Source organism: Tetrao urogallus (assembly GCF_951394365.1).
Source record: "Tetrao urogallus genome assembly, chromosome: 9".
In the NCBI taxonomy this organism is placed as follows: Eukaryota; Metazoa; Chordata; class Aves; order Galliformes; family Phasianidae; genus Tetrao; species Tetrao urogallus.
In genome coordinates, this window is record NC_136822.1 from 2,930,865 (window position 1) to 2,943,189 (window position 12,325).

General features: G+C 43.7%; 1 protein-coding gene across 3 annotated transcripts in view; it reads left to right on the forward strand.

The window, feature by feature from the left end:
• Positions 1-12,325, forward strand: part of ARMC8 (armadillo repeat containing 8) — a gene marked incomplete at both ends in the record, with an annotated part of 61,914 nt that overhangs the window by 44,672 nt on the left and 4,917 nt on the right. For all 3 annotated transcript variants that reach the window (XM_079540024.1, XM_079540026.1, XM_079540025.1), the window contains 7 exons: positions 374-469; positions 2,153-2,235; positions 2,537-2,618; positions 4,730-4,816; positions 5,178-5,270; positions 5,761-5,910; positions 12,123-12,218. In XM_079540024.1, coding sequence (XP_079396150.1) covers positions 374-469; positions 2,153-2,235; positions 2,537-2,618; positions 4,730-4,816; positions 5,178-5,270; positions 5,761-5,910; positions 12,123-12,218 — 687 coding nt within the window. The remainder of the gene's footprint in view (positions 1-373; positions 470-2,152; positions 2,236-2,536; positions 2,619-4,729; positions 4,817-5,177; positions 5,271-5,760; positions 5,911-12,122; positions 12,219-12,325) is intronic.

The window sequence follows — 12,325 nt, forward strand, 5'->3', positions numbered from 1 at the left end:
CCCAGTTTTTTCCACTTCTCCTGGCTTGTTCCTGTAAGTTTCTATTGAGTAAATAAGACTTTTTGCCTTAGTATGGTCTGGACGGAGCAGTAACATCTGAGAAGTGTTTTGGCATCAAATTGTTGTAAGCAAATATTATTTAAGTTGACTTATCTGTAACTCAGCAGTGACATTAACCATACCCTTAAATTATTGTGTTCGGATGATGATGAGTGTGGACATCAGCTGATAATCAGCAGGTTGTTTGTATTTCTGGCTGCTCTGTGTATTGCAGACAAAACCCCAGGAAGCAACTATTAGTTTACAGCAAATAAGGAAATACCACCTGTAATTTTTAGTGTCTATATTTGATATCTGTACTTTATTTAAATAGCTTGACCATGATTTGAAGCATGCCCACGAACTGCGCCAGGCTGCTTTCAAGCTGTACGCTTCCCTTGGAGCAAACGATGAAGATATTCGAAAAAAGGTGGGCAAAACTGTTAGCAATGAGGCAGAGCTGTAGCTGAAGGGCAGCCCAAGAGCTTGGATGTGTTTCGCTCCTTCCACCTCTTTGTTTTGGTATAAGTTGAGGTGTGAAGGCTTGCTTTCTGTTATGTTAACGCAGTCTTCTACAGTGCACTTTCTTTGTGTGGAATTTGAAGAAAATGTGTCTTTCAGTAACAAAATAGAAGAGTAAAGTTAGTTTGTGTGAATTTTTCATGGTGACGAACTAGGTTTTCAGAATAAAGTCTTTCAACATGCTGTGGTCCTTGCTACTCAGAATAGAATGGAATAGCTTAGTAGAAAGGGACCTATAAAGATTATCAATCCAACTGTTACCAATGCAGGGACACTGTTGTGACATGTGGGTCTTTAAACATTTCTGAAACCTGTGTTTTGAGGGACAAAATTTGCCTCTATTATAAAATAAGTGTTAATCCAGAAACAAACCCTAGACAGTCAATCATACTGTGGAACCAAGTCACAATTGTTTCCATGATTCTGAAGTGACCAAGGGGTTTGTGCTATTGGAGTGTTTGGTGTGAAGGAGAACAAGTTCTACTCAAACAACAAAGAAAACATTGGAATTTAGGAGTAGTCATGTAGTTAAAAGTGTGAAATTTAGTGTGGAGTTGCCATGTCAAACTGAAATATCAGGCACAAGAGGCAGGAGAGTTTTGAGTTTATTTACTTACTAACGGGGATAAATGGAAGAAATGTATGGGCAGGTAGGAGGTGGGAAATCATTCAGTGCAAAGATAACAAGCAGGAGGATTTTTTCAGTGGGGAACCATTCAGAATCTCCAGATTTCACAGAGTCATAGAATCATTTGAGTTGGAAGGGACCCTTAAGGCCATCTAGCCCAACTCCCCTGCAACAGACAGGGGCACCTACAGTTCCATCAGGTGCTCAGAGCCCCATCCAGCCTCACCTTGAGTGTTTCCAAGGATTGTAAAAAGTTCTTCCTTGTATCCAATCTAAATCTCCCCTCTCTTAGTTTGAAACCATTTCCCCTTGTCCTACAACAGCAAACCCTACTGGAGATTCAATTCAAACCCATACATTTCTCTTTTTTTTGCAGGATTAATTTCTTTAGTTAATAGCAAGGATCCCTTCTCTTACATTTCAAAGAATTGTCTTTTGTAAGTGATGGGAGTGAACAGGGAAAAGTTGCTTTATTATGTAAAGGCCATCTTCCACCATGGTACGAACTCCCTTTTACCCTAGTTTGAAATGCTCGTGAGGGCCATGTCTGAATATGGAAGATGAGCAACTGTATCTTTTCCAGATGGCTTTACTACATGTCTCTGATTTATAGTTTGTATATATTTTGTGCACTCACACATGCTGTCTTTCATTTTAGTATAACATTGAGTAATACATTCTGTATATTATACATATATTTTCTTAATGATTATCAAGACATTTTGAAAGCAGCAGTGGAACAGAGGGTATAGATATCTTCCAAATCATGTGCAGATGCACACTTTATTCCACTTAATCTGAGACTCTAAAGGGGCTTGTTATTTTTAGCTGTAGCTTTTGTATGATATTTAAAATATTGCAGACAGAAAAGAAAAAAAAAAACAAAAAAACCTCCCCAAAACAACCACCCCATAAATGTTCATATTATTTTATTCATATAATATTGATTGCTTTTTGCTCTAGATCATTGAAACTGAAAATATGATGGACCGTATTGTTAATGGCTTATCTGAATCTAGTATCAAGGTGCGATTAGCTGCAGTCAGGTAGGATGCTTTTTTGTTTCATACAAACAATTTTTTTTTTTGTCAAAGTCTGATGTTGCACTTGCTAGAACTTCAGTTTTTCAAGAGCTGAAGTTAATCTGAAATCTACTGTTGGAAAACTTGTTAAGGGGAGAAAATGATCCTGGACTAGCACGGTATTTTCTTTTGCTGTTTGCAAGCTATTGGTCATCACGTTCTAGGCTGCATTATTATGTGCAAAAGCAATGTGTGTGTATGTGTAGAAGCATAGGTGTACCTCTGTGTACTTTTTTTCACAATGGGTGTTTCTTTTCTGTTTTAGGTGTTTGCACAGCTTGTCCCGTTCTGTTCAGCAGCTCAGGACAAGTTTTCAGGATCATGCTGTATGGAAACCTTTAATGAAGGTAAGTGAAGTCAAGTTGCAACCACACAAGTTTTCTGCTTGGTTATAATGACATGGAGGATATGGTGTATGTTTAATTTGCACGTGTTTCTGTAGAATTGTAGTGGATATGACTTAGAAATCAAGTCCGTGCAAAGAGTGCTGTGGTCCATGCTTTGCTCTTTTTTCATCTTTTTCTTTCCTGTGATCAATTAATAAAGCTACATTATCCCTAATATTTAGTCTTGTAGGACAGTAGGACTGTATATCCTTCAGTTCAGAGTAGATGGAACAGTTCAGACTTGGTGTGTAAGTGCTACAGGAGAATTTAGGCCTGTTTTCTCCTGTAGTTCTCATTGCAAATACTGAAACTGAAGCTGAAGAATTCAGCAAGACTTTTTAAAATACTTTTTTTTTTTAAATAAAATGCAATTATCCACAACATTAATCAAAATGCACCTAGTGTTTCTTGCCCTGTAACTAAGATTGTCACTAAGTGCAGATAAATAGACCAGTTTCTTAGTGTCAGTGTTTTTTAGCTCCTGAAAATGGAGAATGAGGCAATGCTGCAAGGAGCCTGAATGCTTAGGCAATGTAGGCGCCCATGAGAATGACAAAGAAAAATGCCTGAAATGAGCCTGGCTCTCTATTGAGAAGTACAGAGAAAGCCTCATCAGCGAAGCTGAACTGATGAATCTGATAGTGAGGCAGTCCCATGAGCTGACTGTCTTCAAGCTTCAGCCAAAGTGCTGTAAAGAAGGAAAAGATCAGGAGATCTTTTGGCTCCTTCTGGTGCTTTGGGTGACTCTACAGAAGAAGGATGCCTGTTGGACACGCTGCTCAGGCCTGTATAAAGTCTCACTGACTTTCTCTGATCTGCTTATGTTCTAATTCTCAAAAATAATGGACTGTACAAAATTGATTTGCTGCTCATCTTATTGGCCTTTTATGAGGCTTGCAAGTTCTGCACAATCACAATGCCATAATTCTCTGATGGTCAATATTTGTGATTGTCATCTGAAAGGGCTTGGAAGGAATGGTTTGAATATCTAAAAGGTTGCAAAAATCCCAACTTGGAAACATCAGAACTTGTAGAAATGTAAAACTAAAATGACAAGCTTGCTCGAAGAAGCACAACCAGTCTAGAAAGGGAGCTTTGTGAAGAAACTTTGCAAACACTGCTGCTGGCTGTTGCTCATTGTAATTTTTATTAAATAAGCTGGAGTCAGGAATTCTGTCTGCTCATTCCAAAATGGCAGGAATTATTCTTAAGTGAAAAATAAAATAAATTTTAAATAAAGATTAATTTTCAATCCAGCTTGATAATAACTACAGAAGTTTCTTCACTTTTCCCTAGCATATATAGCTGTATTGAAGAGGAAGGCTTACCTCTACAGGGCACATGTAAATGCACAAAACTCTGTAAATGGAGTAATTGTTAACGTTTGCTTGCTGCTCTGAAAGAGATGTTGGTACAGACCACCCTCACTTGTTTCTCTTTCCTTGCTGGAAGAGCAGTTGCATCCTCCTTACCCTGCCAATCTCTCCCAGACCACACTGGGGGATGTTCTGTTTAAGGATGGCACGTGTGGGTCCCACCTGACCTCCTGGCATACCTAACAGAGTTTATCTTGTTTGAGGTTTCTCACTTTCCCAAAAAGACAAGGATGACAAAATTTGCTGTATTGTATCGTGCTTTCCTCAAGGAACAGAAGTTTTGAGGAGACTCCTGGAGCTTCCATTTTTTTATTTTTATTTTTTGGTAAAGCATGGTATAGAGATGTTCTGCAGGTCACAGCCTCTTCTCTGTTGAAAGAATGGCCACTGAGCAGAATTAGGTCCATGCTTTGCAGAACAGAGCTTTGTTCCCATTGATTTCTTTAAAAGCCACATGAAAGCTCTCAAATCTGACCTCTGTAAAACAACTTTGCTTTGCTCCAGCTTGCCATGTAGTGAGAAGTATCACACTGAATTAAATGAGCACTGTCTGAATCTGCACTACAAGCATCCAAGTGTCTCCAAATGTGTAGCATAACAAAGTGCAGCATAATTCCAGGTATTCCATTTCACAGTGATCCCTGCCTTACCCTACTAGTTGACAGAGATTCTTCATTCTCCCCTTCATGACAACAGGTTTTACAGAATGCTCCGAATGAAATTCTGATAGTAGCATCTTCTACGCTATGCAATCTCCTTCTAGAGTTCTCACCAAGCAAAGAGGTTAGTTTGTCTTTGCCTCTTATTGTTTCTGGATAAAAGCTACCCTCCTGAGTGGTTCAGAAAGCGTTCCTGATGGGTATCAATTAAGTGTTAATTGTCACAGAGTTGTAATATTAGGCAGATAGATTGCTTTCTAATAAAAAGTAAACATGCTTACAGTGGTGTGACAGTTAAATATTGTTGAATAGTCAAATGTATTCTCTGAAGGGGAAAAGAAGTGTAAATGAATTTTTTGACTTGTAGAGTAATGATTGTCTAAAAAAAACTCGTGAGCACCAAGAAAACAAACTTTAACTGGGGATATGATTCTCTTACAGAATTACTGCTTTTTTACTTTTTTGTCCCAACTTGTTCATTTTAGCCTATTTTGGAATCAGGAGCCATAGAACTTCTATGTAGTTTAACACAAAGTGAAAATCTTGCCTTGCGAGTGAACGGCATTTGGGCTTTAATGGTGAGTAAAATACTGATGGAATGCTGCTTGCAATTGCACTTCTGAAGTAGTTTGTTAATGTGACTTAAGGAACTTGTGAGTTGTTACTAGAGATACTGTAAGTGAAATCTGTTTTTTCATTCTGTCCATTTAAAGAAGGGAAGCACTGTCAGCCTGGAACACTTCAACAGTTAGAAATGAATGAGAAGCCTTTCATCCAGACACCCTTTTGGTTGTCTGGATCATTCAGGCAAATATTTGAGCAGCGTCAGTAGCATGATGGGGGCAAACAAAAGAGGGTAATAACCAGGTCAGCAAAATAAGCCATAAAACTGTGTGGATATTGATTTATTGCATAGCCATAAACACGCTGTTATGGAGAATTTACAATTCTTTGTAAGTTATAACAATTTCGGGATTACTTTAGCAAGGACATATATATGCTTGCAGATAACTGTCTACTTAAAGTGAAAACTAAAGCTTAAGGTTTAAAAAACACTGTCTTTTTCAGAATATGGCATTTCAAGCTGAACAGAAGATCAAATCAGACATCTTACGAGGTCTGAGCACAGAGCAGTTATTCCAGTTACTCTCTGATTCCGATGTAAATGTTCTGATGAAAACTTTAGGGTTGCTCAGGAATCTTCTGTCTACTCGTCCAGTAAGTAGAGCTGCTAACAGACTTTCTTCTGATCAAACATACAGACGGGGCAAATTAATGATTACTTTTTTTTTTGACAAAACAAAGATTTTGGCTGAGAATACAAAATGGTTTTCTGTTTATTGCTGTTTGATGCATGGCTAAAATTGAGGGCTCTGCTTTGCGTTTCATAGAATCATAGAATCATAGAATCACTAAGGTTGGAAAAGACCTAGAAGATCACCCAGTCCAACCGTTCACCTATTCCCAATAGCTCCTACTAAACCATGTCCCTCAACGCAACATCCAGTCTTTCCTTGAACACCCCCAGGGTCGGTGATTCCACCACCTCCCTGGGCAGTCCATTCCAGTGCCTGACCACCCTTTCTGAAAAGTAATACTTCCTCATGTCCAGCCTGAATTTCCCCTGCCGTAGCTTGAAACCATTCCCCCTGGTCCTATCACTAATGACACGAGAGAAGAGGCCGACCCCCAGCTCACTACAACCTCCCTTCAGGAAGTTATAGAGAGCAATAAGGTCTCCCCTGAGCCTCCTCTTCTCCAGGCTGAACATTCCCAGCTCCTTCAGCCTCTCCTCATATGGCCTGTGCTCCAGACCCCTCACCAGCTTCGTTGCCCTTCTTTGAACACGCTCCAGGGCCTCAATATCTTTCTTGCAGTGAGGGGCCCAAAACTGGACACAGTACTCGAGGTGCGGCCTGACGAGTGCTGAATATAGGGGAACAATCACCTCTCTGCTCCTGCTTGCAACACTGTTTCTGATGCAAGCCAGGATGCCATTGGCCTTCTTGGCCACCTGGGCACACTGTCGGCTCATGTTCAGCCGAGCATCAATCAATACCCCCAGGTCCGTTTCCTCTACGCAGTCCTCCAGCCACACCGCCCCAAGCCTGTAGCGTCGCCTGGGGTTGTTGTAGCCGAAGTGCAGGACCCGGCATTTGGCCTTGTTGAAACTCATCCCATTGGCTCCAGCCCAGCTCTCCAGCCTGTCCAGATCCCTCTGTAGGGCGTCGCTACCCCCAGGCAGATCCACGCTTCCAGCCAATTTGGTGTCATCTGCGAATTTACTGAGGGTGCACTCGATGCCCTCATCGAGGTCATCTATAAAGATATTGAAGAGGACAGGCCCCAGCACCGACCCCTGCGGAACACCACTCACGACCGGTCGCCAGCTGGATTTGACTCCATTCACCACCACTCTCTGAGCCCGGCCCTCCAGCCAGCTCCTTACCCAGCCAAGAGTGCACCCATCCAAGCCTCTGACTGCCAGCTTCTGCAGGAGAATGCTGTGGGAGACAGTGTCAAAGGCTTTGCTGAAGTCTAGGTAGACCACATCAACAGCCTTTCCTTCATCCACCAGATGGGTCACTAGATCATAGAAGGAGATCAGGTTGGTCAAACAGGACCTGCCCTTCATGAACCCATGCTGGCTAGGCCTGATCCCCCGGTCACCCTGCACATGCCGCATGATCTCCCTCAAGACGATCTGCTCCATAACCTTCCCTGGCACCGAGGTCAGGCTGACAGGCCTGTAGTTCCCCGGATCCTCCTTACGACCTTTCTTATAAATGGGAGTCACATTGGCAAGCCTCCAGTCATCTGGGACCTCACCAGTCAACAAGGAGCGCTGACAGATGATGGAAAGCGGCTCGGCTATCACCTCCGCCAGTTCCCTCAGCACTCTTGGGTGGATCTCATCTGGCCCCATCGGCTTGTGACAGTCCAGCTGGAGCAGTAGGTCTCTGACTGTTTCTTTCAGAATCGCAGGGGGGTTAGTGTGCTCCCCGGCCGAGATTACCAGGTCAGAGAGAGGGGTATCCTGAGGATAACTGGTCTGACTTTTAAAGACAGACGTAAAGAAGGCATTCAGAACCTCCGCCTTTTCCTTATCCTCAGTGGTCACATTCCCAGCCTCATCCAGCAAAGAGTGGATATTCTCCTTTGTCCTCCTCTTACTGTTAATGTATTTATAAAAGAGTTTCTTATTCCTTTTCACACCAGCAGCTAGGTTAAATTCAAGCTGGGCTTTTGCCTTTCTGATTTCACCTCTACACATCCTAACAACTTCCCTGTATTCATTTTGAGTGGCCTGTCCCTCTTTCCACAGGCGGTAGATTCTCTTTTTCTCCCGGAGCCTCAGGAATAGCTCCCTATTCATCCACGCCGGTCTTCTTCCCCGCCGGCTCATTTTGCAGCTCAGGGGGACTGCCTGCTCCTGCGCCCTTAAGACTTCCTTTTTGAAGAGCAACCAGCTCTCTTGGACCCCTTTGCTTGCTAGGACTGAATGCCAGGGGACTCCCCCTATTAGTCCCCTGAACAATTCAAAGTCCGCCCTCCTGAAGTCCAAGGTAGCAGTATTACTATTCCCCCTCCAGGCTCCACCGTGAATCACGAAGTCTATCATTTCATGATCACTCTGTCCAAGACAGCCTCCAACCTCCACATCTCCCACCAAACCTTCCCTGTTTGTGAACAGCAGGTCTAGTGGGGCAGTTCCTCTCGTGGGCTCTCCGACCAGCTGTATCAGGAAGTTGTCCTCTACGCATTCCAGAAACCTCCTAGACTGCTTCCTTTGTGCTGTGCTGTACTCCCAGCATACGTCAGGGAAGTTAAAGTCCCCCATGAGGACAAGGGCAGGCGACTGTGCAGCTCGTGCCAGCTGCTTATAGAATACCTCGTCTGTTTCTTCATCTTGATTTGGGGGTCTATAACAGACGCCCACCAGGGTGCCTGTCTTGTCAGCCCTTCCTCTGATCTTTACCCATAGGGATTCAACATTATCGTCCCCAGTCATAATCTCAGTAGCGTAAAAGCATTCCCTAACATAGAGAGCTACACCTCCACCCCGCCTTCCTTGCCTATCTTTCCTGAAGAGTTTATAGCCATCCATTGCAGCACTCCAATCGTGGGAGCAATCCCACCACGTTTCCGTTATGGCTACTAGGTCATAGTTTGCCTGCTGCACAATGGCTTCCAACTCTTCTTGTTTGTTGCCCATGCTGCGTGCATTAGTGTAGACGCACCTCAGCTGAGCCCCTCGCCTCTCACCTAATCCCACTACCACTTCCCCAGGCTGCTCTCTAGCAGGCCTGGCTTTATCCCCCTCCCCCTTCCTATCTAGTTTAAAGCCCTCTCTACAAGTCCCGCCAGCTCCTGGGCAAGTATCCGTCTCCCTTTTGGAGACAAGCAATTCCCATCAGTAGACCTCAGGCCAGATGCCGAGTAGACCACCCCATGATCAAAGAATCCAAAATTTTTACGCTTGCACCAGCCTCTCAGCCATGCATTTATAAGATGGCTTTTCCTGGTCATCTCAGCGTTCATCCCTGTCACCAAGGGAATGCTGGCAAACACTGCTTGTATGCCCGCTCCATCAACTAACTTCCCCAGTCTCCTAAAATCATTTTTTATAATCCTCAGGCTTCTAACAGGGATCTCATCACTGCCGGCCTGAACTATCAATAGAGGATAATAATCAGAGGGGCGGATAAGGCTGGGGAGTTTTCTAGAAATATCCCTGACCCGGGCTGCAGGAAGGCAGCATACCTCCCTACGGGTAGGGTCAGGACGACATATTGGACCCTCTGTTCCTCTCAGAAGAGAGTCACCTACAACTACCACTCTCCTTTCTTTCTTGGAGGAGGCAGTCTTTAAACGCGGAGCTGACCGCCTCACCTTAGGCAAGCTTGGCGGCAGTGCTCCCACATTATCATCAGTCACCTCTCCCTCTGGCTTCAGGGTTTCATACCTATTACAGAGAGGGATCAGGGGAACCGAGGTAGGTCGAGAACTTGGGGGTTGCCTACGACGCCGGGATGAGACCAGCTGCCATTCCTCATCTTCTCTCAAGCTGTCTCTCCCTGTTTGACTACAATGAGAGAGAGGGTCCATTGTTCTCTCCGTCTGGGTAGTGCAATCTCTGCGCCTTTCTCGCAGAGAGTCACTCCACCAGTCAATCTCTCGCTCGCACTCTCTGATGGTCCGCAGTCTACCTACCTCCTCCCTAAGCTCCACCACCAGGTTGAGCAGCTCATCCAGCTGCTCACACCGCACACAAGTGGCATCCTTCCCATCCTCCCCCGGCAGCAGCAGGCTGAGGCACTCCCGGCAGCCAGAGACCTGAACCGCCACATTATTAAGCAGACCCTCTGTCTGGGTTGCCACAGTCTTCGCATGGGAAGCACGTTTCCTGGTGAGGACCATGACTGAAGGGGGGGTGTCAGTGTAAACAGGAGAGCCAGTCACCTGAGAAAAAGACAAGAGCACCCACCCTTGCTGACACAAGACACAGCCTCTGCTCCTCACTGCTGCCTTAATGAATGGGCAATGAAGTGCTAGTGGCCCTCACACACTGACTACCTCCACCCTAGGTGGCCAGAGCACCTTTCCACACCTTCTGGCTTGTGTTATGTGGGCGGGAACCGGTCTATTTTTATCCACACAACAAATGGGTCAAGGTCAAGCCCCAGAGATAAAGAGAGCACCACCCCCGCCGAGTCAAGATCCCGCCCACAAGCTGCTAGATCCCCGCTAGCAGCGCGGCACCACTGCTAGCTTCAAACTAGCCCTAAAAAGAGCTTTTTTTTGGTCAGACTTTTAGTTGAGATCCCTTGCCCAGCGCAGTCTTACCTGCTCTGACTGCTCTCCCAGTATCTGTAAAGAGAAGTTCAAACCAGCATCAGAAAAATTGGAAAGAATTCTTCATCCACTGAAACTTGGTAACTGTTACAAATAGAGGACTAGACAGTTGTATTTCATCATCAATTCCATGACATTTAGCTTCCCACAATGTTCTCCAAAAAATCTTTCAGTGAAACTTGTCTGGAATAGCGATGAGAGAGTTGCACTTGAGTCAGTATGTGGAGAGGTGCTTTGTGTGGAGGATACCTGACATATTTCTGTTCTTACCCAACTGTGTAGTGAGTACAGACTTCTTGAATTTGACTGTGGGACTGTGTGCTTGGGAGAAAAATGCATACGCTCGTTTTACAACCTAAAATAAAATGGTTTGAAAATGTAAGCCCATGAATTGTTTTTGACAGGGAGAAAGAGGTATTGGTGGAGGAAAAGCAAGGGGTAATCCCCTGTGAAGAACAGAGGGAAAGCATGCAGCAAACATTTGGCAAGCCAGCATTTTTGTGGGGGAAAAATACCACAAAGCCTCTACTGTGCATTTAACACATATTGTGTTTCTACTACAAAAAGGTCACTGCAAAATATCTTCTGATATGTGTCCTCGTTGAATCTCAATAAGCTTCATAGAGAATTTACGCTGTCTTGATGTGAAGATTTTCATGTGAAAAGAGCGACCTGTCATTCATTAAATTCACCCTGAGCTCCGACAGCGAAGTCTCGTTATTTTGAGGTGTTATTTGTCTGATCTGTCCCATCTTCACCTACTGTCTGTAACAATTCAAAGCCAGAAAAACAGCCAGTGCTAGCAATTGTAAGAAATCCTACAAGAATCTTTATCCATAAGGAGTTCCGGCTCAAAACATTGCAGTGTGTGCTGTGCACTGGTTATGTCTGGTGGTCACTCCTGAGTTTTGCTATCAGTTCCTCCAGTAGATCTGGTTTCACTTTTTTTTTTTTTTTTTGCTGTTACTCCTTGTGACCACTTTAATTCTTGTACAGGTGTTTGTAGTCCTTAATCATATGACATTTTTACCTGTAAGTCTCTGACCTTGAAACAGTTTTCCTAGACTGTAAGTAATTCATGCATCTTGTCTTTCTGAATCCTTTAAGATTTTTTTTTAATTTAAATGAGGATGTCAAACCTGGTTGCAGTGTTCCAGTAACTGTACCAAAAAGTTCCAGGGGAAAAAAAAGCCACACTTCTTTAGCCCTCTTTTATGTCCTCTTGTTATCAGTGGAGAGAAGGTGGTTCTTTCTAACTGCAGCATCATACTGAGAGCTTGCGTTCAGCAGGATTTAGTCTTCAGACTATGGCCAAATAGGAACCCAGTGCTTTGTTTTCTACAGGTTTCAGTGAACCAAGAACCAAGGCCCATATCATGCTCTCTCAAATGTAACCAGGGTTCAAATGAAGAGGAATATTACCAAGTGTTTCTGCTGCTTTGTGTTTTGGGAGACCTTGCTATGAGCTAGGAACTTTGTGCGATGTTGCTACTCTTTATTTAAAGTAATTCATGTAGGAATGCCACCTCTGTGTCTGGAAAATTACTTCTAACTATATTTCATTGCTTTGACAGCACATAGACCATATAATGAGTACTCATGGGAAGCAAATCATGCAAGCAGTGACCCTCATTTTGGAAGGGGAGCACAATATAGAAGTCAAGGAACAGGTATCCTTTCTTTTGTTTCAAGTTCTCATGGCAGAATACAATTTGAGAAACATCTAAAAATGCTCACTGTTCTCATCATGTTAACTTTCTTGAGGATTATGATGTGC